This window comes from Typopeltis vanoorti, chromosome 1 (assembly GCF_054136105.1).
Source record: "Typopeltis vanoorti isolate ZY-2024b chromosome 1, IOZ_Tvanoo_1.0, whole genome shotgun sequence".
NCBI lineage: Eukaryota > Metazoa > Arthropoda > Arachnida > Uropygi > Thelyphonidae > Typopeltis > Typopeltis vanoorti.
In genome coordinates, this window is record NC_143549.1 from 31,303,188 (window position 1) to 31,329,163 (window position 25,976).

At 38.0% G+C, this 25,976-nt stretch overlaps 1 protein-coding gene across 1 annotated transcript in view; it reads left to right on the top strand.

Annotated features, from left to right (window-relative positions):
• Positions 1 to 25,976, top strand: part of LOC150109866 (uncharacterized) — a 185,502-nt gene that overhangs the window by 52,962 nt on the left and 106,564 nt on the right. The window contains exon 3 of the mRNA XM_090396404.1: positions 5,950 to 6,041. Within this exon, the coding sequence (XP_090252530.1) occupies positions 5,950 to 6,041 (92 nt within the window). The remainder of the gene's footprint in view (positions 1 to 5,949; positions 6,042 to 25,976) is intronic.

The window sequence follows — 25,976 nt, forward strand, 5'->3', positions numbered from 1 at the left end:
TTGATACCCATCAATATAATGCTACATCCGCTATTTGAAGAAATAGGGAGCCAAGAGATCTGGGGTTGATTGATAGAAACCTGAAATTCAGGGGACATATTGCAAAGGTGAAGGTAACAGGATTGCTGCAATAATGAGAAGAGTGCTGACCTGCCAAGATAAGTTATCATTCCATTGTATAAGACCCTTATCAGACCACACTTATACCGTTGTTCTTTGATTTGGTCTCTAGGATTTGAAGGAGATAAATTTCCTGTGGAAAGGGTACAAGGGTGGATAAAAAAAGACAGTTTCAGGACTGTACAAAGTTGGTTAATGATTGGATGAGGGAATATGGACTATAGAGTTTGATGGATAAGAGATGATTAAGACTTTTAAACTAATGGAAAGAATGGTCAGTGAGTTTAAAGAGTGATATGATAGACCTTCCTTCCTTGGAAGGACCTCTTGCAATGAATTGACTCCATGGAGGCATGAATAATAACTAGTAGGTCTAAGTAATGAATCAGTTGGCTATTGACAACTTTCCCATTTTGGAGTATCTAGGTCAAGGAAATAGTTTGCTGGCTGCCTTATCTCCATTGTTGAATGAGATGGACAAAAGCTTGTTTTCTGCCTATGGGGAAAAATGCTAGATGAATAACAGCTTGAAGAGTGCAGGACAGGTTCCTGCAGCATAAGTTCTTCATTAATTTCAATTTTTTTTATTGCTTATTCAAGTTGGAAAACTTTCACAAATCAACTGGGAAGAAGTCACTTTGTACTATTAACCTAATCTGACTTATTTTGAACTTCTCCTGCAGACTAGACACTTTCAGGCAAACTGATGCCTGAACTTATACTAATCTAACAAATGCTCAATTGCTCTTTCAGTTTGAAATACCATACATCAGTGCTTAACAAACTTCTGGATGTCAGGGCTCCCTTGGAAAAATTAAAATATTTCATGGCCCTCAGAAAAAAATCACAATATAGACATATATTATTTATTGTATTTATATTCAATACAAAACATACATGGTAAATATTAGATTTTTAGTATCTTGCATACACATTTGGCATGGCACATCTCATTTTTATATAGATTTATTGCATATTTGCAGTACAAGCACATAAAACAGTTAGTATTAAAGAAAATTTAAAACATAAACTAGGTTTAATAACAGTTAGCAATGTTTCAATATTGCTACACCAATATCAGGTGAAATATTTGAAACTGCTATTCTTGGATTTCTGCTTTGAAATGAAACTTATATGAATAAGCATATATTTACTAATATATGCTTATAGTAGTATGATAGGAGAGAATGAGAAAATAATAGTTGATAGTGTGAAAGTTTAGATGGTTTTGTTTGGGAGAGTGAATTTAAATTAAGAGTGACTGACCTGCAGAGGGAGATGAGTTGAAAGAGGAGGTGGAATGTCTTGTGAATGAGAGCAGAAGTACAAAAGATAAGATTAGGAGAATGGAAGAGATAACTGCAAGGTGAATAAGAGTAGGAGAGAGCATTTAGGGAGTATGGGTGAGAGGTATAGGGGTGCTAGAAGAGAATAGAAACAGAATAGAAACAGAAGAGAAATGAGAGAGGTATAATGCTAGCAGACGAGAGGATGGAAACAGTAGGAGACAGAATGAGAGAGAGATATGGAAGTGCTAGAAGTGGAGAAAATGGAAACAGTAGGAGAGAGGGAATGAGAGAGATGTATGGGAGTGCTAGAAGAGAGAATGGAAACAGTAGAAGAGAGAGGTATGGGAATGAAAGAGGAGAGAATAGAAACAATAGGAGCAACGGAATGGTAAGAGGTATAATGTATGGTAACTCAATGATCCGTGATGTTCAAGATAGGATGCATGAGGGGTGTTTGCCAGGAGGAACAATAGAAAGGCTGGCTATGGCAATTAAGAGAGGTGAAAGAGTGGATGAGATGATTGTGATGGTAGGAACGAATGACTTGAGTGGTAACGTAAGTTGGGCAGCAAGAGATTATTTTTGCTTGACTGTACGGAAGACGGAAAGGAAAAATAGTGTGCATGTTGCCTAGGTATGATAATGATGAGCTGAGAAGAAGAGCAGTGATATTGAATGGCATAATAGCGAGAATGTGTGACGAGACCACTGGTATATGTGGATGCTTGGAGTGCGTTTGAGGAAAGAGGAGTTGTATGCGAGAGACCGTTTACATTTGAATGTGGAAGGACGTAGGCATCTGGAGAGATTGCTGTTCTGAACGAGTTAGTGTCCCAGGGAGAATGATAGCAGGGGTGGCCTCTTGTGGGAATGGATACTTGGGAGAAGGGAGACAATGTCAGGTAACACTGAGCCCAGTGGAGTCTAGAAGGGATAATGCCAGGTATAAAAACAATGGCATTTATATGCTTTATATTAATGCCAGGAGTATCTGGAATAAGGGAGAGGATTGGTGGTGCAGATAGCATCAGCCTGGCCAAAAATTATTGCAATCACTGAGACGTGGTTGACAGAAGGGGATATAACAGGAATAGAAGTTGCTGGATATAGCATTTTTCGTCAGGATAGGAGGGGAAAGCGTGGTGGGGTACTGCTTATAAGTGATGACCTATCTCCTCTAAGAGGGAGAATTTGGAAGGAAGGGAGACAAGATTTTGAGAGCATATGGTGTGAGGTAGAGGTAGGCAAGACAGGATATTTAGTGGGGTGTTGTTACAGACCCAGGAGCACAGAGGATGGGGACCAGGAGATGTTTAGACAGCTAAGTTTGGCAAGTGCAAGAAGAATGATTGTTATAAGAGATTTTATCTTCAGTAATATAAATTGGACAGAGGAAGATGCATGTAGCAATAGGGGAATGGAATTTCTAGAATTCTTGAGGGACAAATGTCTTAGGCAACATATAACAGAGGGAACAAGAGGTTCAAAAGTTTTGGATTTGGTTATAGCATCAGTAGAGTTGATAATAACTGAGTTGACATCTCTCCTGCCAGTTGGAGAGAGTAACCATATGGTGTTGACTTGGAAAATGAATAGACATGCAGGAGTATCAAAGAGATGGGAAGTTATGTGGAATTATAATGCAGGTGATTATAATAGTCTTAGACGTCAACTTCGGGAAGTTTCATGGAGGGAGGAATTGGAAGGCCGGGATATCACGAGTGTGAGAAATTGTGAAAGAATATTTGTTATCAGCAATGGTAAGTTGTATACCACGAGTGAAGAAGAGGACGCAATTTGGAGTCAAGTGGATGACAAACAATATTACATAGGAATTGCATGCAAAAAAGAGGCTATGGATGAGATATAAACAGACAGGTGAAGAGATGCATGAGGAATATAAGATGCAGGCCAGAAGAGTGACTAATGTGGTAAGGAAAGCAAAACTGGAATATGAGAGGATATTGGCCCTAAGATCCAAAGAAAATCCTAGGGAATTTTTTAGCTATGTGGCCACTAGGAGAAGAAATGACTATGGAAGAATGATATTGTTGGATAAAAATGGGAATAGTGACTGATGCAGAGGACATAGTGGAATTGTTCAATGAACACTTTATTGGAGTATTTCATCCTAGAGGAGTCGGTTTTAATGCTAGAGGGATAGGACTGGTCAGAGTTTTGGAGGTACAGGAAGAGAGTTTCAGATACTGAGTATTCTGGATGTCAGTAAAGCTGTGGGACTGGATGGTATTTCAAGAGTTTTGAGAGAATGTGCTAGGGAATTGACAGTGCCTTTAACGTGGCTTTTCAATGAAAGTCTGGCTTTGGCAAAGGTGCCCAGGGAATGGAAGGAAGGTAAGATAGTGCTATTGCATAAGGATGGTTACAGACTGGAAGTGTCTAATTATAGGCCAGTCTGTGTGTCATCTGTAGTTAAGATCTTGGAGAAAGTAGTGGGGGACTGTATATATCATTGGGCAGATGAGGGTAATGTGATCTGTGAGAATCAACATGGATTTGTGAAAGGATGCTCTTGTTTTAGCAATATGCTAGCCTTTTATAATAAAGTTACAAGAGCATTAGATGAGGGAAAGCATATACTGCAATTTTCTTAGATTGGCAAAGGCATTTGACAGGGTGCCACATGATAAACTGATATTTAAGTTGCAGCACATGGGTCTGGATGTCAGATTGGTCAACTGGATTCAGGATTTGCTGTCTGATAGGTATCAGTTGTGTATGGTGGAGCAGTTTCCAGGAGGCAGAGGGTTACAAGTGGGGTCCCACAAGGCTCAGTACTAAAACCTATATTGTTTAACCTTTATATCAATGACATAGCCAGTGGATTGCAGGGGGATATTCAGTTGTTTGCAGATGATGCAAAGCTGGGAAGGATTATTAGTAATAGTGCAGTTGTGGTAGTCCTGCCAAGGATTTAAATAATCTAGATAGATGGGCAAATGAATGGGGTATCAGTTTAATGCAGCAAAATGTAAGGTCTTAAGGTTTGGGAAACATCAATGGGATGCTGCATACTCTATGGGAGGAGTTATACTGGAGGAAGTGGGGGAGACGAGAGATCTGGGGTTGATGATTGATAGAAACCCGAAGTTTAGAGGACATGTTGTAAAGGTAACAGAGGATTGCTATTATGAGAAGGACTCTGACCTGCAGAGATAAGAGGGTTATCATTCCATTGTATAAGTCTGATCAGACCACACTTCGACTATTGTTCTCAGATTTGGTCCCCAAGATTTGAAAGGGATAAATTAACTGTGAAAAGGATACAAAGACAGATGACAAAGATGGTTTCAGGACTGTACAAGGATAGTTATGAGGATTGGCTGAGAGAATGTGGACTGCAGAGTTTGGTGGATAGGAGAGGTGATATGTTTGAGACTTAAACTGTTGAGAGGTGGTTACATGGTTGACACTAGAGAGTTCTTTCGCTTGGTTGAACAGCAGGAAGGAGTGATGACATGAGGCCATCCCTGGAAGTTACGAAAGGAAACTGAGCAAGAGGGTAAAGAGTGGTTTCTTCGTGTGGAGGGTGGTTGAGCTGTGGAATGCATTGCCTGATGGAGTGGTGGGAGCGAGAACAGTCAGAGTTTAGAGTGGTATAATAGACTTTGTGTTTCTCACGGGGGACCTCCCCTCGATGAGTCTTGACAGACTTTGTCTTAGGAAGGACCTCCCTTGATGAGTCTTAACTCCTTGGAGGCCTGAATAATAATAATAATAATATTCATTATGCACAGAAATATGCAGGAAGCAAAATTTGTGAACTGAACCCACACCAATGAGATTTTTTCCATTAAAATATAAAAAAATACAAGAAATAATAAAAATTAAAGAAGTTTTGAGATAAAAAAAAAAAAAATCCACTTAGTCTTTAAAGATTTTAAATTTGTTTTCATTATTTCACAGGCTCCAACAAAACCTATTGCCCCAAGGGGGCCATGGCCCACAGTTTGGGAAGTGCTGCCATACAGTAATTATAACTTGTTATAATTACTGAAATAAAAAGCCAAAAGGCTTCAGTTTGGCAATACAAAATTAAGTGGATATTAAATCCAGCATTTATCAAAGCTGAATGAAAAAACTACTTTCATGAAAGGTTCACTTAAATTCACACTTGAAGTTCCTTAGTTCGGAGCAAATTTTTGCTCTTAAGGTTTCTGCCTGGTCTAAGAGAACCTTCTAGTTCAAATCAGCTGTCAAAATGGACCAATAGAAGGTGAATATATAGATACTTGGCAGCAATTATGACTTCTATATGTTCCATGCTAGGGCAACTGGTAAATGCTGGCAAGTGTATTCTAGTAAGCTCTGGTCAACTTCAACTGTTTCTACATTCAGCATTTGAAATGCTGGATTTAATATCCACTTGATTTATAATTTTGCTATAGTAATGTCATAGGTTTGCAAACTATTGGTGGGCTAACATTTTGATAATGAAATTTCTTAGCAAAAGAGCTTTTGTACTTTCTCTTTAGAATAATTGCTAGACCTGTCTAACTTCTGTTCTCATCTGATTTAGACCACAGAAGGAGAGTTACATGCTTTATTTTCAAAATATGGAAATGTCAAAGCAACAAAGATAATTGCAGACAGAGCTGGTATTTCAAAAGGGTAAGTTTTTCCCAAAAGTAAAATGATTCATCTTTTACTAGACTTCTTATAGCTAAACTCCTAAGCAAGTTCAGGTCAGTTGAAGAAAGAACATTTAAGTAGCTGTTGATTTTTTTAAATCAACAGCTACTTAGATGTTCAACAATAAATCAACAAGGTTTTGGCTAATTATAGCCAAAACCTTTTGCTTTACAAAATTTAAGCAGTTTTTTCAAAGCAAGATGGTGTAAAATTCTATCAAAATTGAATCCTAAACATAGTTCATTGTTCAGTTTTAGCTTCTAACATTTCTTAAAATCTTTTATTTTTAAAATAAGATTACCTCATAATTGCTACTATTCAACATTTGTTTCTAAAAGTTTTCTAAACAGCTCTGAAAAACTCGTACTATCTTCAAAATTTTTTGCTCATGTTCTTAACGTCTGTTCTCCATATAATGAAGTCTTATTAAACTATATAGAAATTTATCTGTAGTATCAGAATTTAGGTTCTGATCATTACTTTTTTGTTAGGTTATACCTGGTCTAAGGAACCTAGTTTAAATCAGCTGTCAAGCCAGTGAAAGGTGAATATATAGATACTTGGGCAGCAATCATGACTTTTATATGGTCAATGCTAAGGCAACTTCACACCGTAAGTTAGATACAAAGAAATCATTCTATTCTTGATTTTATCCTTCATTTAAATGTAAGCAAAGTTGAAGTGAAATAACTTCAACTAGGCCATTTGTATATACAACCTAATGACTTCACATCAGTTGCCTTAGTATCACATAATGCAAGGTACATCCTTGCTAGCATCATGGGAAGGGAGACTACCCAGACTGGTTTTGACCTTTATTGAAGTCTCTTCTAGGTCTCATCTGAGACCCAGAAAAGATACCAAGGTTGAAATAAGTCTTATTTCCCATTTACAGATAATCAGAATTACTCAAAGGTTTGAAACCAGCCTACATATGCATTATAAAATCTAAGGATATGTGCCTTGTCTTATGTGATACTAAGGCAATTGATGTAAAGTCATTAGGCTACACACACAAATAGTCCAGTTGTAAAGTTCCTTTGCTTACATAGGAGCAGTAGAATAGAGGAAATGAGAAAGTTATCCTATTCTCTCCTCTTCCATCATTCGATAAGTGGAAGAGGGAATGCTAGAAGAGGAGAATGGAAACAGTAGTGAGATGAGATTCTTGCTTGAGGTAGTGCAAAAAGATGCAGAGAGGAAAGATAGTGTCTTGCCTAGGTATGATTAGCTGAGCAGTTATATTGAATAACATAGCTAGAATGTGTCAAAAGAGGATTGAAATATGCAGATGCTTGGACAGTGTTTAAGGACAGAATTATATGCAAGAGACCTCATTTGAATGAGGAAGGACATAGGCAATCTAGAGATTGCTGTTCTGAACAAGTCAGTGTCAATGCATGGAAACTAGAATGCCTAAGGTGGATGGTAGTAGAGATGGCCTTTTATGGGAAAGTGTACTTGGGAGAAGGGGACATCAGGTAGCAATAACTCCAGTGGAGTCTAGCAGGGGATAATGCTGGGTATAGGAAGTGGCATTTTTATCTTTATACTAATGCCAGGAGTATCTAGAATAAAGGAGAGAAATTGGTGCTGATAGCATCAGCCTGGCCAAAGATTGAGATCACTGAGATGTGGTTAACAGAAGAGGATATAACAGGAATAGAAATAGCAGGGTATACCATTTTTCAAAAGGATAGAAAGGGAAAGCATAGTGGAGTACTGCTTATGATAAGTGACAACTTATGTCCTCTAAGAGTAGAGGCTTTGGAAGATAATGACACTAATGATTTTGAAAGCATATGGTATGAGGTAGAGATAGACAAGATATAAATTGGTGAGAGGATGATGCATGTAGCAACAAGGGAATGGAAATTTCCTGAATTCTTGAGGGACAAATATTTAAGGCAACATGTAATCAAAGGGAACAAGAGGTTCAAAAGTTTGATTTGGTCTTAGCATCAGAAGAGGTGATAAGTGAGATGACATCTCTCCCATTAGTTGAAGAGAATGACCATGTGGTTTTGACTTGAAAGATGAACAGACATGGAGTATCAAAGAGATGGGAATGTATGTGGAATTATAAAGCAGGTGATTATAATAGTCCTAGATGTCAACTTGGTAGTTTCATGGAGGGAGGAATTGGAAGGCTAGGATATCATTAGTGCTTGGGAAATTGTGAAGGAATATTTGTTAGCAGCAATAGTAACCTGTCTTTCACAAGTGAAGAGGACATAATTAGGTGTCAAGTGGATGACAAACTATTAAACAGGAACTGCATGTGAAAGAGGCTATGGCTATAAAGAGACAGGTGAAGAGCAGATGCATGAAGTATATAAGACACAGGCCAGGAGAGTGACCAATATGGTGAGGAAGGCAAAACGGGAATGAAAAGAGATTGGCCCTAAATTTAAAAAAAAAAAATTGGGATTTTTTAGTTGTGGCCAGTAAGAGAAATGATTATGGAAGAATACATTATAGGGAAAAAATGGGAATAGTGACTGCTGAGAAAACACTTTATTGATTTATTTCATCCTGGAGTAAATTTTAATACTAGAGGGATAGGGTGTTTTGGAGGTGCAAGAGAATGTGTTCCAAATACTAAGTACTCTAGATGTCAGTAAAGCAGTGGGATTAGATGGTATTTCACCACTAGTTTTAAGACTGTGCTAAGGAACTGACAGCTCCTTTGACCTGGATTTTCAATGAAATTTGGCTACAGGGAATTTTATTGGTATCTTACAAGGAAGGTAAGATACCATTGCATAAGTGCAGTAGCAGACTGGAAAGTGTCTAATTATAGGCCAGTTTGTGTCATCAGTAGTTAAGATCTTGGAGAAAATAGTTAGGCACCATATACAACATTAGGCAGATAAGAGTAATGTTATGTGTCAGTCAACAGATTTGTGAGGGGTGCTCTTGTTTTAGTAATATGCTAGCTGCTATTTGTAATAGTTACAAGAGCATTAGATGATAGAAAGGCATACTGCCATTTTCTTATTTAGCAAAGGCATTTGACAGTCACATGATAAGCTGATATTTAAGTTGTAGCACATGGGTTTGGTTGTCATGGTTGGTCAACTAGATTCAGGATTGGCTGTCTGATTGGTATCAGTTCTATATGGTGGGGCAGTTTCAAGGAGGCAAGGGTTACAAGTGGGGTCCCACAGGGCTCAGTACTGGGACCCATATTGTTTAACCTTTATATCAGTGGATTGCAGGGGATATTCAGTTTGTGGATGATGTGAAGCTGGGAAGGGTTATCAGTATTAGTGCAGATGTGGTAGTCATGCAAGAGGACTTGAATAAGCTAGACAGATGGCAAATGAATGGATGACAGTTTAATGCAGCAAAATATAAGGTCTTAAGGTTTGAGACACATTGATAAGATGCTACATCCTCTATTGGAAATGTACTGGAGGAAGTAGGGGATAAGAGATTTGGGGTTGATTGACAAACCTGAAATTCAAGGGATATTGCAAAGGTGGTGAAGGTAACACAAGGATTGCTGCAGTAATGAGGATGCTGACCTGTAGAGATAATTATCATTCTGTTGTATAAGATCCTGATCAGACCACATTTAAACTATTCTCAGATTTGGTCTCCCAGGATTTGAAGAGGATAAATTCCCATTGGAAAGGGTATAGAGGCAGATGCAAAGACAGTTTCAGGACTTTGAACTGTTAGTTTTGAGGATTGGTTGAGGGAATGTGGACTACAGCATTTGGTGGATAGGAGAGGTGATATGATTAAGACTTGTAAACCTAGAGGTGGTTACAGGGTTGACACTGGGTAGTTCTATCAATTGATTGAATAGCAAGAAGTGACAAGTGGCTATCCCTGGAAGTTACAAAAGGAAACTCAGCAAGAGGGTGAAGAGTTGTTTCTTTACATGGAGGATGGTTGAACTATGGAATGTATTGCCTGATAAGGCAGTGAGAGCAAGAACAGTCTGACTTTTTAAGAAGTGGTATGATACTTTCTTTCCTGGGAGGGACTTCCCACATTGAATCTTGATAGACTTCTTTCCTAGAAAGGATCTCCTGTGAAGTCTTTTGAAATTAAACTATAATAAATTTAGTTTAATCCTTTATCCAAGTGTAAGCAAACTAAGTTTGTACCTGAAAATATCTTCAGGACTGAGGTAAAGTGGTGCAACTCCAAGCAGAGGTGGATCAAGCTCTCATCACTCTTCTCAGTATCTCCCATAATGCAAAACACATCTCCTTACAGACATGTATACTGCTATGCATTGGGGAAGGGCCACTATCCAGACCAGTTTCAACCTTGATGAGGTCTTGTCAGTGGAAGGCAGACCCAAATGTGGAGATCCTAAGCCAGAAGCAATAGGAGAGGTCATATTTACCTATACAAGTTGCCAACAGGTATACCACCTTATTGAATTTCTCTGGATTTAGAGAAAGATGTTGGAAATTTATTTTGCACGTGGTTAGACTAATAAATTTAACTTAAATTTATTATAGTTGTTGGCTGGTGTTACACCATCTTACCTCAGTCCTAAAGATATTTTCAGGTGCAAACTTTGTTTGCTTACACTTGGATAAAGGATTAAACTAAATTTATTATAGTCTAACCAAGTGTAAAATAAATTTCCAACATCTTTCTAAATCCAGAGTAATTCTTGCAGAAAGGCTTAGACATTGGTTATGCTATTTTTACTAAATAGTTTAAAGAAATTTCAATGTATACTAGGATATACATTAAAATAAATTTAAATAAACTTCCAATATTTCAGAAACATCACACTGCCATTTTCACAGGAACTGAATAACAAGCACAACAAACAGATGAAGCAGGAAGCTATTCTTTCTTCTAAAAGTCCTGATGGTTCCCTCTGGTGGGCAATATTGATAATCTTGGGTGATTGGGCTTGAAGGTCTTCTGATGTAGGTTTCCCAAATTTGGGACAGTCTCATGTAACCAAATTTGTTGAGGTTTGGATTGTTTCTTAGGGCTGAGGCTGATTCCATGAAAAGCCTTTCATATTTGAATTTACTATGGTGTATTATTATGGCTTTCTTCCACCATATTCTATGGCAGGTATGCAGTGCATGGTCTGCAAGCCCAGAGTGGCTGTATTGGTGAAACCAGATGTAGTTTTGAAATTCTGATATTAGCTGTCCTGCCTGTTTGGCCAAAGTAGGACAGCTTATAGCTGCAAGGGACCTGGTATACACCAGTTAGATCTAGGGGAGGTTGGTCTTTAGTAGAGTGGATAAGGGATGCCAATTTTTTATATGGTCTGTAAGAAGACATTAAGGCATGTTTTTTAGGATTTTTGCAATTTTTTCCAAGGTGCTGATATAGGGTATGGTGATGGATTTAGAGTAATCCTTGTTGTGGTTTGTTGGTTTCAATATTTTTTGGATTTTTTTGGGAGGTAGCCATTGGCTGAGAAAGTGAGAATGTGGTTTAGTTCTGTGGTTAGGGCATTGCCATTTGAACAGAAGTTTAGCCCTGCTGTGTAATGTCTTAATGACTCCATTGTTGAGGGGGATTGTTGGTGAATGTATCTGCCTATATGGGTGGGTTTTCTATAATCTGCAAAAACCAAGGTTCCATCAGGCTGGTAGGTGACTAATGTGTTTAAGAAAGGAAGGCAGTTGTTTTTTCTTCTTTTAGGGTGAATTTGATTCTGGGGTGTTGGTGGTTTAAGTGTGTTAGGAAAGAGAAAAGTGCATCAGAGCCATATGGCCAAATAGCAAACATTTCAATATAGCAAAGCCATATGGTTGGTTTTCATGGGGCAGAGTTTAAGGCTTTCTCTTCAAAAGTCTAAAAGTTGGCCAAGGGTGAGGAGAGTGGAGAACCCATGGCTGTCCCCTCTTTGTTTATAGAATTTTCCTTGCCAAACAAAATAGCCTGAGTTCATTGTGAACTGAAATAGGGCAGTGATATTGGGAGAAAATTTAGGTTGGATTAGCTCTGATTCTTTGAGTAGGACATTTGTGAATAAGGACAAGACATCAATGGATATGCAGACATCAGTGAGACAGATGAGTGTAAGAATGTATATAATGTACCCAAGCCAGCACTAAGGACAAAAAATGGGAATGGGTCATTTAGAATAACCCATCAATATAGGGATGGGACTAAGGGATCACTGCATTTCATGTATACTAATGCCAGGAGTATTAGGAACAAAAGAAGAATTTTTGGCCTTGATTGGCTCTTCCTGGCCACAGGTTATTGGCATTAGTGAAACATGGCTGACGGAAGAACATAGTTAGTGGGATAGAATGTGTAGGTTATAGTGTGTTTAGGAGGGACAGAATAAAATGGGGGAGGGTATTGATGATGGCTGAACTGCAGCCAAGGAGAATTGAAGTTGTATCGCAGGATAATAAAAGGAGCTCATTTGAGGCTATTCGGTGTGAGATTGAGACTGGCAGAATAAAATATACAGTTGGGTGCTGCTATAGACCAGGTGATGGAATAGATGGTGGAGATAGTATGCATAGGGAAATTGCTGAAATGAGTGGAAGGAGGGTAATTATGGGGATTTCAACTATGGTAACATTGATTGGAAGGAGGAGAGGACACATGTGAGGAAGGAAAAGGATTTTATTCAGTTAAGGGATAACTATCTGAGACAGCATGTAATTGACAATACTAGGGGTGTGAGAATGCTTGACCTGGTAATAGCATCTGAGAATTTGACTGTAATGAATATGACCATGTTGCCACCTATTGGTGAGAGTGATCATAAGGTCTTGACCTAGGAAGTGGCTAAAGGTGTGGAATTTTCGATTAAGACAGGGTATATGTGGAATTACCGTGCTGGCAAGTATGACAAGCTTAGGAGATTGCTTGGATCAGTGCCATGGCATGTACAACTGCAAGGGCTGGATGTCGATAGAGCATGGGGAGTGGTCAAGGAGCATTTACAGGAGGTAATGGCTGATTGTATACCTAGGGTCAGAATAGTAAAACAAATAGGGGTTAAATGGATGAATAACACCATTAAGCTTGAGCTGCAAAAAAAAACAACTGTGGAGGGAATTTAAAGAAAGGGGTGACCTGCAGGCACACGAACAGTATAAAGTGCAGGCCAGAAAGGTAACGAGTGTAGTAAAAAAAGTAAAAGCAGATTATGAAAGGAAACTAGCTTTGCAAGCAAAAGAGAATCCCAAACAGTTCTTTCAATATGCTATAAGCAAGAAAAAACTGTACACAGCAAAATGATTTTAAGGAATGACGATGGTAAGGTCATTGAATCAGTCTATAGTGGAGTTACTGAGCGCACTTTGCAAAAGCATATCATCCAGGTGGTGACATTGAAAAAATGAAGGAACCATTAGTTTATGCAAGAATAGTGATGAAGTGGAGGTGACTAGTCTATTACAGAACCTTAATCTGAACACAATCTGTGGGATTGGATGGTATACAGGCACAGGTCTTGCGTGAAGCGGCTAAAGAATTTTCAGTGCCCTTGACCATGTTGTTTAATGAGTCTCAGGTCTGGTTTAGTCCCGAAGGTGTGGAAAGAGGGGAAAATAGTTTCACTGCATAAAGGAGGATCCAAGACTACGGTTGCAAATTATCGACCAATCAGCATATCAGGAGTCGTTGTCAAGGTCTTAGAGAAATTAGTCAAGGGAAAAATACAGGAATGGATTGAAAACGAGATACTGTACAGGGAACAGCATGGCTTTGTGAAGGGTAGATCATGCTTCAGTAACTTGCTCAAATTTTATAACAAGGTGACGGCTGAACTGGATAAGGGAAATGGGTTTACAGTGATACTGCTGGACCTGGCAAAGGCATTTGACAGGATACCACATAGAATACTAATCTGTAAACTACAACATGTGGAAATGGATATAGGATTGGTGAGATGGATAGGTGGTTGGTTGGAGAGATATCAAAGAGTAGTTTATTCAGGAGTAGTCCAAAAGACAGCCTGTGACTAGTGGTATGCTGCAGGGTTCTGTTCTTGGACCACTGCTGTTTAATCTGTTCATTAACGATATAGGGAAGGATCTAAGTGGAACGATTCATTTGTTCACTGATGATGCAAAGTTGGGTAGGGCAATAGTGAATGCAGAAGATGTATAAGTCTTGCAGGATGACTTAGATAGATTGGAGTTCTGGGCTAAGGAGAATGGATGTCAATTTAATGTGACAAAATGTAAGGTTATGCATTTTGGGGTGAAAAGATTAGCAGCAGTATACCACATTGGTGGAACTGTACTCCAAGAGATTGAGGCCAGGGACTTGGGAGTGCTGGTGGATAGGGAGATGAAGTTTAGGGGCACATTGCAAAAATAGTTAAATCAACTCACTTGGTTATTGAAAAATACCTCACGAGCAGACAAGCAAGTTATTGTACCTCTGTACCAAGCCTTGATAAGACCTCATCTCGACTACTGTGCCCAGATTTGGTCACCTCGGTTCCTTCTTGATGGGGAGGAGGTGGAGAGGATCCAGAGGCAAGTGACTAAGATGATAACAGGTATGGAATGAACCATATGAGAACAGGTTGAAGATTTCTGGGTTGCAGAAACTAGTTGATAGGTGGAGGAGGGGAGATATGATTGAGACATTCAAATTGCTAAAGGGATTCTATAGGATTAATTCGGAGGATATTTTTGAGATCAGGACTGGTGGTGGAAGAACTAGGGGACACCTATGGAAGCTGGGCAAGAGTGTGGTTAGCAGTGGTGTTAGAGCTGGGTTCTTTACTTATAGAGTGGTAAATGAGTGGAATAAGCTGCCAGAGTCTGTTGTGGGTGCTATGACGGTGAGCGAGTTCAAGACAAGGTATGATAGATACTGTGAGAATGTAATCGCATAGTTGTGTGGACATATTGTTTAGGGCCTCCCTCGATGTGTAAGGACTCCTCGAGTCACCCGAAATAATAATAATAATAATAATAATCAAACACTGACCATTAAGTCAGTGTGTTTTGAGTGTAAGGTTTTCTATGCTGGCTTTGAAGTGGGCTGAGTTTTTTGTGTGAAGGTGTTGCTAGTATAGTATAAGAGTTTTGGCCAAATGTTTAGCTAGTTGGTATGTGGGAGAATCAGTGCCATCCACTATGGGACATAATGATAAATTTTCCTTATTTTTGGAGTCCATAAATATGGGTGGGTATGGAGTTAAATGGTTTTAATTTGTTTGACTTTTACATGCCAAGAAATGACTAATAACCAGTCCTACTTTGGCCAAACAGGCAGGACAGCTAATATCAGAATTTCAGAACACAAGGATTACATCCAGTTTCACCAATACAGCCACTCTGGTCTTCCAGACCATGCGCTGGATTCCTGCCATAGAATACAGTGGAAGAAAGCCACAATAATACACTATAGTAAATTCAAATATGAAAGGCTTTTCATGGAATCACCTCAGCCCTAAGAAATAATCCAAACCTCAACAAATTTGGTTGCATGAGACTGCTCCAAATTTGGGAAACTTGCATCAGAAGACCTTCAGCCCAATTGCCCAAGAATATCAACATTGCTCACTAGGGGCCCCATCAGGACTTTTAGTAGAAAGAATAGCTTCCTGCTTAGTCCTCATTTACTGTTTGTTGTGCACGTCTTGTTTTTAAGTTCCTGTGAAAATGGCAACGTGACTGAAATATTGGAAGTGTGTAAAAATTTATTTTAATGTATATCCTAATATGTTATAATTTCCTTAAGCTATTTAGTAAAAATAAATCCAGAGTAATTTGACAAGGTGGTTCACCTGTTGGCAACATGTATAGGTAAATATGACCTCTCCACATTTTGGATCTGCCTCCCACTGACAAGACCTCAAAGGTCAAAACAGGTCTGGGTAGTGGCCCTTCCCTTAATGCATAATAGTATACGTCTGCAAGGAGATGTGCTTTGCATTATGGGAGATACTGAGACAAGTGATGAGGGTTTGGTCCACCTTTTGCCTGGTGTTCCACCACTTACCTCAATCCTGAAGATATTTTCAGGTGCAAACTTTGTCTGCTTTTATTTGGATAAAGGATTAAAATAAACTAAATTTTTTGGTGTCTTTAAACCTTAAATTAATGCTTTCAGTCTTCTAAGCATCTGATAGTCCTTTAGGCAAAGGACTAAACAGATAATAATTTCAAATTCTGAAGATAACTTATAGAAAGCTATTTTAAATCTAAATGAGATATCCGAAGATTATGATATGATAATATCAATAGAAAAATCAAAATCTATGGCCTTTAAAGGACAAGATCCAGCAAGAACTAAAATAGTGTTAGATAACAAGATCTTAGAACAGGTGAATTCATTTAACTACCTACAATATATGATCACTTATGAAAAAGATATAAACATAAAAATTGCAAAATATTTAAAAATAACAGGAGTAATAAACTATATTTAAACCAAACCTAGTTCAAAAACAAACCAGGCTAAAAGTATACAATACATTAGCCCTACCGGTCTTAATGTATGGAAGCAAAATCTGGACAATAAAACAAAAAGACAAAGATTAACAACAGCAGAAATGAAGTTTATGAGAAACTGCAAAGTATACACTATTTGATCACAAAAGAAACAAAGATATTATGAAAGAATTAAAACAAGAACCAGTAATTGAAAAAATTAAAAAATATAAACATAGATGGAACACATTCAAAGAATGAAAACAAAGATTACCAAAACAAGCCTTAAAGTAAAAGCCATTAGGAAAAAGAAAACCAGGACGTCCTCTTAAACGTTTCAACGATGACTTCTAAGGCAACAGGCCATACTAGGCCTAAATCCTTTAGGCCTAGTATGGCCTAAAGGATTTAGGCCATATGATGACTAAACAGGCATTAAATGCTGATTTCTGTATCATTAAAACTGAAGAGTGGTTTCTTTTTCATGGAGGGTAGTTGAACAGTGGAATGCATTGCCTGATAGTGGTGAGATTGAGAACGGTTAATGAGTTTAAGTGGTATACTGTGTTTCCTGGGAGAGACTTCCCACAATGAGTCTTGACTCCATGGAGGCCTGAATAATAATCATTGTCTTAAGTTCTGGCTATAAGGTAATCTTAAGATACAAGAACTAATGTCATTTTTATGTCTAGCCTAAGTTCCAAACTGCAGTTTGTCACAATTTTGTAATGTTAAATATGCATAATTTGGCAGGTATTATTATTATTCAGGCCTCCAAGGAGTCAAAAGACTCATCAAGGGGAGGTCCCCCCTGAGAAACACAAAGTCTATCATACCACTCTTTAAACTTGCTGACCGTTCTCGCTCCCACCACTCCATCAGGCAATGCATTCCACGGCTCAACCACCCTCCACACAAAGAAACCACTCCTTACCCTCTTGCTCACAGTTTCCTTTTGTAACTTCCAGGGATGGCCTCTTGTCATCACTCCTTCCCACTGATCAACCAAGCAAAAGAACTCCCCAGTGTCAACCCTGTAACCACTTCTCAACAGTTTAAGTCTCAATCATATCACCTCGACTTCTATCCACCAAACTCCGCACTCCACATTCTCTCAGCCAATCCTCATAACTATCCTTGTACAGTCCTGAAACCATCTTTGTCATCTGTCTTTGTATCCTTTCCACAGTTAATTTATCCCCTTCAAATCCGGGGACCAAATCTGAGAACAATAGTCAAAGTGTGGTCTGATCAGAGACTTGTACAACGGAATGATAACCCTCTTATCTCTGCAGGTCAGTGTCCTTCTCATAATAGCAATCCTCTGTGTTACCTTCACCACCTTTGCAATATGTCCCCTAAACTTCAGGTTTCTATCAATCATCAACCCTAGATCTCTTGTCTCCTCTACTTCCTCCAGTATAACTCCTCCCATAGAGTATGCAGCATCCCATCGATGTTTCCCAAACCTCAAGACCTTACATTTTGCTGCATTAAACTGACATCCCCATTCATTTGCCCATCTATCTAGCTTATTTAAATCCTCTTGCAGGGCTACCACATCTGCACTATTACTAATAATCCTTCCCAGCTTTGCATTATCTGCAAACAACTGAATATCCCCTGCAATCCACTGGCTATGTCATTGATATAAAGGTTAAACAATATAGGTCCTAGTACTGAGCCCTGTGGGAACCCCACTTGTAATCCTCTGCCTCCTGGAAACTGCTCCACCATACACAACTCTAATACCTGTCAAATAGCCAATCCTGAATCCAGTTGACCAATCTGACATCCAGACCCATGTGCTGCAACTTAAATATCAGCTTATCATGTGGTACCCTGTCAAATGCTTTTGCCAAGTCTAAGAAAATTGCAGTATATGCCTTTCCCTCATCTAACGTTCTTGTAACTTTATTATAAAAGGCTATCATATTGCTAAAACAAGAGTGTCCTTTCACAAATCCATGTTGATTCTCACAGCTAATATTACCCTCATCTGCCCAATGCTGTATACGGTCTCTCACTACTTTCTCCAAGATCTTAACAACTACTGATGACACACAGACTGGCCTATAATTAGACACTTCCAGTCTGTTACCACCCTTATGCAATGGCACTATCTTACTTTCCTTCCATTCCCTGGGCACCTTTGGCAAAGGTGCCCAGGGAATGCAAGGTATATAATGGATGGCAAAATACCATCCAGTCCCACAGCTTTACTGACATCCAGAGTACTCAGTATCTGAAACACTCTCCTCCTATACCTCCAGACCTTGAACCAGTCCTATCCCTCTAGCATTAAAACTGACTCCTCTAGGATGAAATACTCCAATAAATTGTTCATTGAACAATTCCACTATGTCCTCTGCATCAGTCACTCTATTCCCATTTTTATCCCACAATATCATTCTTCCACAGTCATTTCTCCTCCTAGTGGCCACATAGCTAAAAAAATTCCCTAGGATTTTCTTTGGATCTTAGGGCCAATCTCCTCTCATATTCTAGTTTCACTTTCCTTACCACACTAGTCACTCTTCTGGCCTGTGTCTTATATTCCTTGTGCATCTCTTCACCTGTCTTCTTATCTCTTCCATAGCCTATTTTTCGCATGCAATTCCTGTTTAATATTGTTTGTCATCCACTTTACTCCAAATTGCGTCCTCTTCTTCACTCGTGGTATACAACTTACCATTGCTGATAACAAATATTCTTTCACAATTTCCCACGCACTGGTGATATCCCTGCCTTCCAATTCCTTCCTCCATGAAACTTCCTGAAGTTGACGTCTAAGACTATAATCGCCTGCATTATATTTTCCACATAAGTTCCAGTCTCTTTGATACTCCTGCATGTCTATTCATTTTCCAAGTCAACACCATATGGTCACTCTCTCCAACTGGTGGGAGAGATGTCAACTTGGTTATTATCAACTCTTCTGATGCTCTAACCAAATCCAAAACTTTGGAACCTCTTGTTCCCTCTGTTACATGTTGCCTAAGACATTTGTCCCTCAAGAATTCTAGAAATTCCATTCCCCTATTGCTACATACATCTTCCTCTCTCCAATTTATACTACTGAAGTTAAAATCTCCCATAACAATCATTCTTCTTGCACTTGCCAAACTTAGCTGTCTAAACATCTCCTGGTCCCCTCCTCTGTGCTCCTGGGTCTGTAGCAACACCCCACTGAATATCCTGTCTTGCCTACCTCTACCTCACACCATACGCACTCAAAATCATTTGTCTCACTTCCTTCCAAATTCTCCACTCTTAGAGGACATAGGTCATCACTTATCATAAGCAGCCCCCCACCACCACTCTTTCCCCTCCTATCCTGTCAAAATGCTATACCCAGAGACTTCTATTCGTGTTGTTATATCCCCTTCTGTCAACCACGTCTCAGTGATTGCAATAATTTTTGGCCAGGCTGACGCTATCTGTGCCACCAATCCTCTCCCTTATTCCAGATACTCCTGGCATTAGTATAAAGCATATAAATGCCATTGTTTCTATACCCAGCATTATCCCTTCTAGACTCCACTGGGCTCAGTGTTACCTGACATTGTCTCCCTTCTCCCAACTATTCCCACAAGAGGCCACCCCTGCTATCATTCTCCCTGGGACACACTGACTCATCCAGAGCAGCAATCTCTCCAGATGCCTACGTCCTTCCACATTCAAATGTAAACGGTCTCTCACATAGAACTCCTCTTTCCTCAAACGCACTCCAAGCATCCACATATACCAGTCCTCTCTTGTCACACATTCTCGCTATTATGCCATTCAATATCATCTCATCATTATCATACCTAGGCAACACGCACACTATTTTTCCTGTCTTCGTCCGTACAGTCGCAAGCAAAAATCTCATCTCTCGCTACCCGACTTACATTACCACTCAAGTCATTCGTTCCTACCATCACAATCATCTCATCCACCCTTTCACCTCTTAATTGCCATAGCCACCCTTTCTGTTGTTCCTCCTGCAAACACTCCTCACGCATCCTATCTTGAACACCACAGATCATTGAGTCGCCATATATTATACCTCTTACCATTCCCTCACTCCTGTTTCCATTCTCTCCTCTTTCATTCCCATACCTTTCTTCTACTGTTTCCATTCTCTCTTCTTTCATTCCCATATCCTTCTCATTCTGTCTCTCCTACTACTGTTTCCATCTGCTCGTCTTCTAGCATTCCCATATCTCTCCTACCATTTCCATTCTCTCCTCTTCTAGCACTTCCATATCTCTCTCCTACTCTGATTCGCCTTGCATTTATCTCTTCCATTCTCCTAATCTTATCTTTCATACTTCTGCTCTCATTCACAAGACATTCTACCTCGTCTTTCAACTCATCTATCTCCCTCTGCAGGTCAGTCACTCTTAATCTAAATTCACTCTCCCAAACAAAACCATGTCCTAAACTTCCACAGTCACTCACACCTTCCACACTGTCAACTATTATTTTCTCATTCTCTCCTATCATACTACTTGTCTTCCTACATTCATTCCCTGTTCCTGGAGCAACAAAGTCAGATATCGATATATCTAATGTACTTATTTCCTCCAACTGCCTGCATTTTGCGCACATACACTCTCTTTAACAAGCCACATATGTAATTCCCTAGATGCATACATGGTGCAAGTACTACATGCCACAAAGTCCCTTATGATATTGCTAATAGAGTTCTTAAATGGCGGAAGTTTGCGTTACGCCACTTGCGACTGCTGCTGAATCCACCATCATTCCTTACTGCCGAGTAGCATAATCTTTAATAATTATTCAATTAATAAATAAGAGGAAAAAGTACAAACATCAGTACATTTAAGTACTAAATATAATTAAATAAAATGAAATATAACTAAATACAGTAACTTAGCTTCATTTTATCTTCCACCGTTACGCGTTCGATTCCGACGGTACCAAAATATATAATATCGCGACAGCAACTAACTTCCAAAAAACAATCGCTAAAGTACACTCGTATTCAGAGAAACAATTTAGCACTCAAAAACGTAGAAAAACGGGAAAAAAAGCAGACTATTCACCAATTAAAAATCGCTTTCTTCTCAAATAACTAGCAAACTGAGATCGTTCCAATTGCACCACACGAAACTAGCTGGATTATAAGATTATCTATTTCAGAATTGGTGAAATCATGAATTTCAATAAATTAAAATCTTAATCTATGCTTTCTTTATGAAAATATTACAACTTGCTTATATTAGATGACATGCTTCTATTTGAGTAAGCATTTAGGTCTGCCCTAAACAGCTCCTAATTCATACACCTTAAGCAATGCATTTCATGTTATAACTACTCTTAATTTTGCAGTTGCCAGAAATGGCTTTATAATGAAACTGTTACTACCCTGTAAGGTTTAACATTGCAATACAATACCTGAATTATCCTCTTTTCATTATCCTAAACAAATATCACTCCAAAATTCCATTTTCTATAGCTTCAAAAGCATAGTTTAATCTATATTAAAATGATTGCCATTGATTTGCTCACCTTTTCATCTTAATCCTAAAGAGCCACAACAGCACTGTTGAAGCATTATTCGTTGTATGTTTAATCTTCAGTCCCTATACCAGTGATGGTCCTTGATATAAAAGGCTGAACAGCAAGTCCCAGTTTTGTGGAAGCCCACTTAACCTCTTCATTATTGCTTTCCATATATAATTCTGAATTTCCACTCTTCTGAGCCAGTGTCTAAATCCATTAAGACAAATATCAACTTACATAACATTATCAAATGCTTTATTAAAATCTAGAAAAATCATCTTTTATGAAAAGAAATCAGATCATATCTTTTTAAATCTACTAATGTTCATAAATTATCTTGTCTAATTTACCAGTTTTCCAAAAAAACATTCAAGGAAAAAAAACATAAGCCTAAATTTTTGCTGTCAAAGACCAAAAAGATTAAATGGAGTATTACTAATATTGGAACAGTTTCACCTTCTGAGTGAAACAAGAAAACAATGATAGTGGCTTTGAGGACATCTGAAGTAGAAGTCAGCACAAATTTTATATTTAGATGTTGCTATAGGCCAGAGAATGCAGAGGAAGATTTTGAAATCTTCAGAGACATAAAACTACGCAACAAGAGGGTTATAATACTGACTTTAATGAGAATATTGACTAAAAGCAGGAAATTGAGTTAACCATTTAAGTAGCTCAAAAAAACTTATCTTATGCAGTATATGGTTAAGATATCACCAGTGGGAGTGATCATGTGATTTGAGTGGCTAGGTATTAGCTTCATGGAACAAGATTTGTAGAATTACAAAAGTAGGGTACTATGTCTTTCTTAACCATCATATAAGAGCTTAACTAAAAGTAGGGTACTATGTCTTTTTTAACCATCATATAAGAGCTTAACTAAGTCTAATGGGTCTGAGATTTTTGATACAGAATGTTTTGCCATCTGACTGGTGACTTTGTCTGGGCAAGATAACTATACAAAACAGCTTGAACAAAAAGCTTAAATTACAACTAACACAATGGAAGGATGAAAAAATATCAAATTCATATGAACCATTACACAAATGTGTGGAGCATGTATGTTGGCAGTTTGTCTGACCAGACAAAGCCACCAGTCAAATGCAAAACAACTAGTATGCTAACTTAAATTAAGGGGATATTAAATCCCACATAGTTTTAAAACCGAATAAGAAACTCAAAGATTGGAATCAGTTTCTTGCCGAATATAGTAAACTATAAAGTATCGGCGACACTAGCGTTAGCCAATGCAAGTGATCCTAGTACATAGTACAATACCGGGCAACTCATTGCAAAGGTGGTGGAAGTTCAGATCGCTATTCTTAGGTATTTTCCATAATGTAAAAACACATTTCCTAGGAAATGTATGCTGTTATTACATTATGGAGGGAGGTCACTACCCAGACCGGTTTCAGCCTTTTTTGAGGCTTCATCAGTGAGTAGCTAGACCTAATACCAAAGTGTATAGCGAAAAGAACTTATGTACTCTGCGAATGAGTTTTCCAAACAGGTGCAACCATTAAGTTAAGTATAAAGAGCTAATAAGCTTCATTTTGGCAATGAAAACATTACTTAAATTAAGGGGATATTAAATCCCACAGTTTTAAAACCGAATAAGAAACTCAAAGATGGAATCAGAGTTTCTTGCCGTGTTGCCTGGTATTGCACTAAGTACTAGGATCACTTGCATTGGCTAACGCTAGTGTCACCGATACTTTATAGTTTACTATATTCGGCAAGAAACTCTGATTCCAATCTTTGAGTTTCTTATTCGGTTTTAAAACTATGTGGGATTTAATATCCCCTTAATTTAAGTAATGTTTTCATTGCCGAAATGAAGCTTATTAGCTCTTTATACTTAAGCATACTTAATAGTATGCTAACATTCTGTATCAAAAATCTCGCACCTAATTAAATCCAGTTTATATAATCTTATAATAGGGTACTATGTTAAATTAAGGAAAAATGTAGTGGTTGATTAGTTGAAAGAAATCGGTCTTGAATTTGGTGTAGAATAAATTATTTAGGACAATGGTAGATTGTATTCTAAGGTTTAGAAGATAAAGTGAAATGGATGAATAATGGGATTAAATGTTACCCCATTTCACCTTCAAAAAAGATCTTATGGAAGAAGTATAAAGAACAGGCTCACCATCAGCAGCATGAGGTGATAAGTGTAATAAAAGAATTTGGTACATGAAATTGGCTGAAATAGCAAACTCTAGAAAAATTAGAATTTTTCTAATAGAAAAAGTGAATATAAAAGGATAACTTCAGCTGTTACAGACAAGAAAAACTTGCATCTGGTAAAGTATAGTGGAAATGTTTAATTGGTGTTTTTGTTAGCATATTTCATGTAGAGACTAAGTAGCATTAAGAGTAAAGACTCCTAGTATAAGAATGGGAAGCATTTAGAATTAATCTTGATAATAAGGTTATGGGATATTGCATATCAAGGGAATGTACAAAAGCTGGTTGTACCCATGACTTCAGCAGAAGTATGGCAACAGGAACATCATCAAAAGAGTAAAAAATAAAAATGGTTCCATTGCATAAAGGAGGATCCAAGTTAGTCTCAAACTCTAAGCTAGTATGTATATCAAGTGTAATGATTGAAGGTATTAGTTTGGTTGGCAATGGAATATAAATGTGGATTGAGAATGGAAGGCTTCTGAAAGAGCATGGGGTTGTTAGAGAACTCTTACTTCAGTAACTTGGTTGCATTTTATAAGGTGACTGTAGTATTGGATGGAGATACTTAGTTATTATCAAATGCTTTAGCAAAGTCCAAATAGAGTACCACATGATCAACTACTATTGAAAATGTGCAAAATGGAGTTGGATAGTAAATTGGTAGCTTGGTTATAATGGCTGACTAATAGAAGCTAGAGTTGTGTATGGAGGTAGTGTCTCCATGCACAACTATTATAGCAGTGCTCCTATTCTAGGACTACTGCTATAATAGTTCAAAGTGTAAGAGGATATTCAAATATTTGCTGATGCTAAATTTAAGAGTAATGTAGAGAAAATTCTGTTACCAAAGGATTTAAATAGGTTGTAATTGGGATATCATCTCAATGCTAAGTGTAGTTATGCACTTTAGCTAGAAATGAGATGAATTTACCACATTAGAGAACCTTTTCTTCAGAAGGTGGTGACATGAGATCTGGGCATCTTGCTAAAGAATTGATGTTCATGGGACTTAAGTTAAAGGTTACCCAAAAAATAAATCACTCATAATATGAAGAATGCTGATAGAATAAAGTGATAGTTCTTGGTGATATAGAATCTGGAGAAAGTTCATAGTAAATGTCCAGGCTGGAATACAGAGTATGAAGACACTGAGAAAATAGTCTTCAGGGCTTGGCAGTAAGAGAAGAGTATGATAGATGGTATTTCTCTCAACTAGCTTATATGCAGAAGAATTATTGCATGTGATAAGAACTAGAACCCTGGAGGCTATACAAGGCTGACATGAGCAAAGGTAAAGATTTGTTGTTTAGCAGATGGTGAATGAGTGGAATAAGTAATGAGCACTAACAAATATTCAAAGCAAGGTATGATGGTTATTATAAATATTTGACTACCTACAATTGAGTCGGGTGGCTTAGAAGTCCACTCTTCTGACACATCTTTTGAAGATGCATCTAGATCAATAGCAGTCTGCCTTTTTAAACAATCCCATCTTATTTCAATTTGGATACTTCAAGCCTTTCATTGCTTTGTTCAAAAATAAAATGTACTTTACTAAACAAATTGCAGATCACAAAGTAAGGCTGTATTCATCACTGGACTGTTCTTTGCATCTTGCAATGCCACTCATCTATAGAATTTCTCTACTGGCCATGAAACAATTTCAGTGTTTTTGTGATATGAATAGAAAATGTATTTAGCTCTTATTACATTAGTTGTTTCCTAGCTTAAGCCTTATTCCTCATGTAATTCTCCATTGCTTCATTTGAAATGCCTAATTTCACTAAAATTCCTAATTTTATATCTAATTTCACTTGGCATCCATTTTTACTCAAATACTTTCACC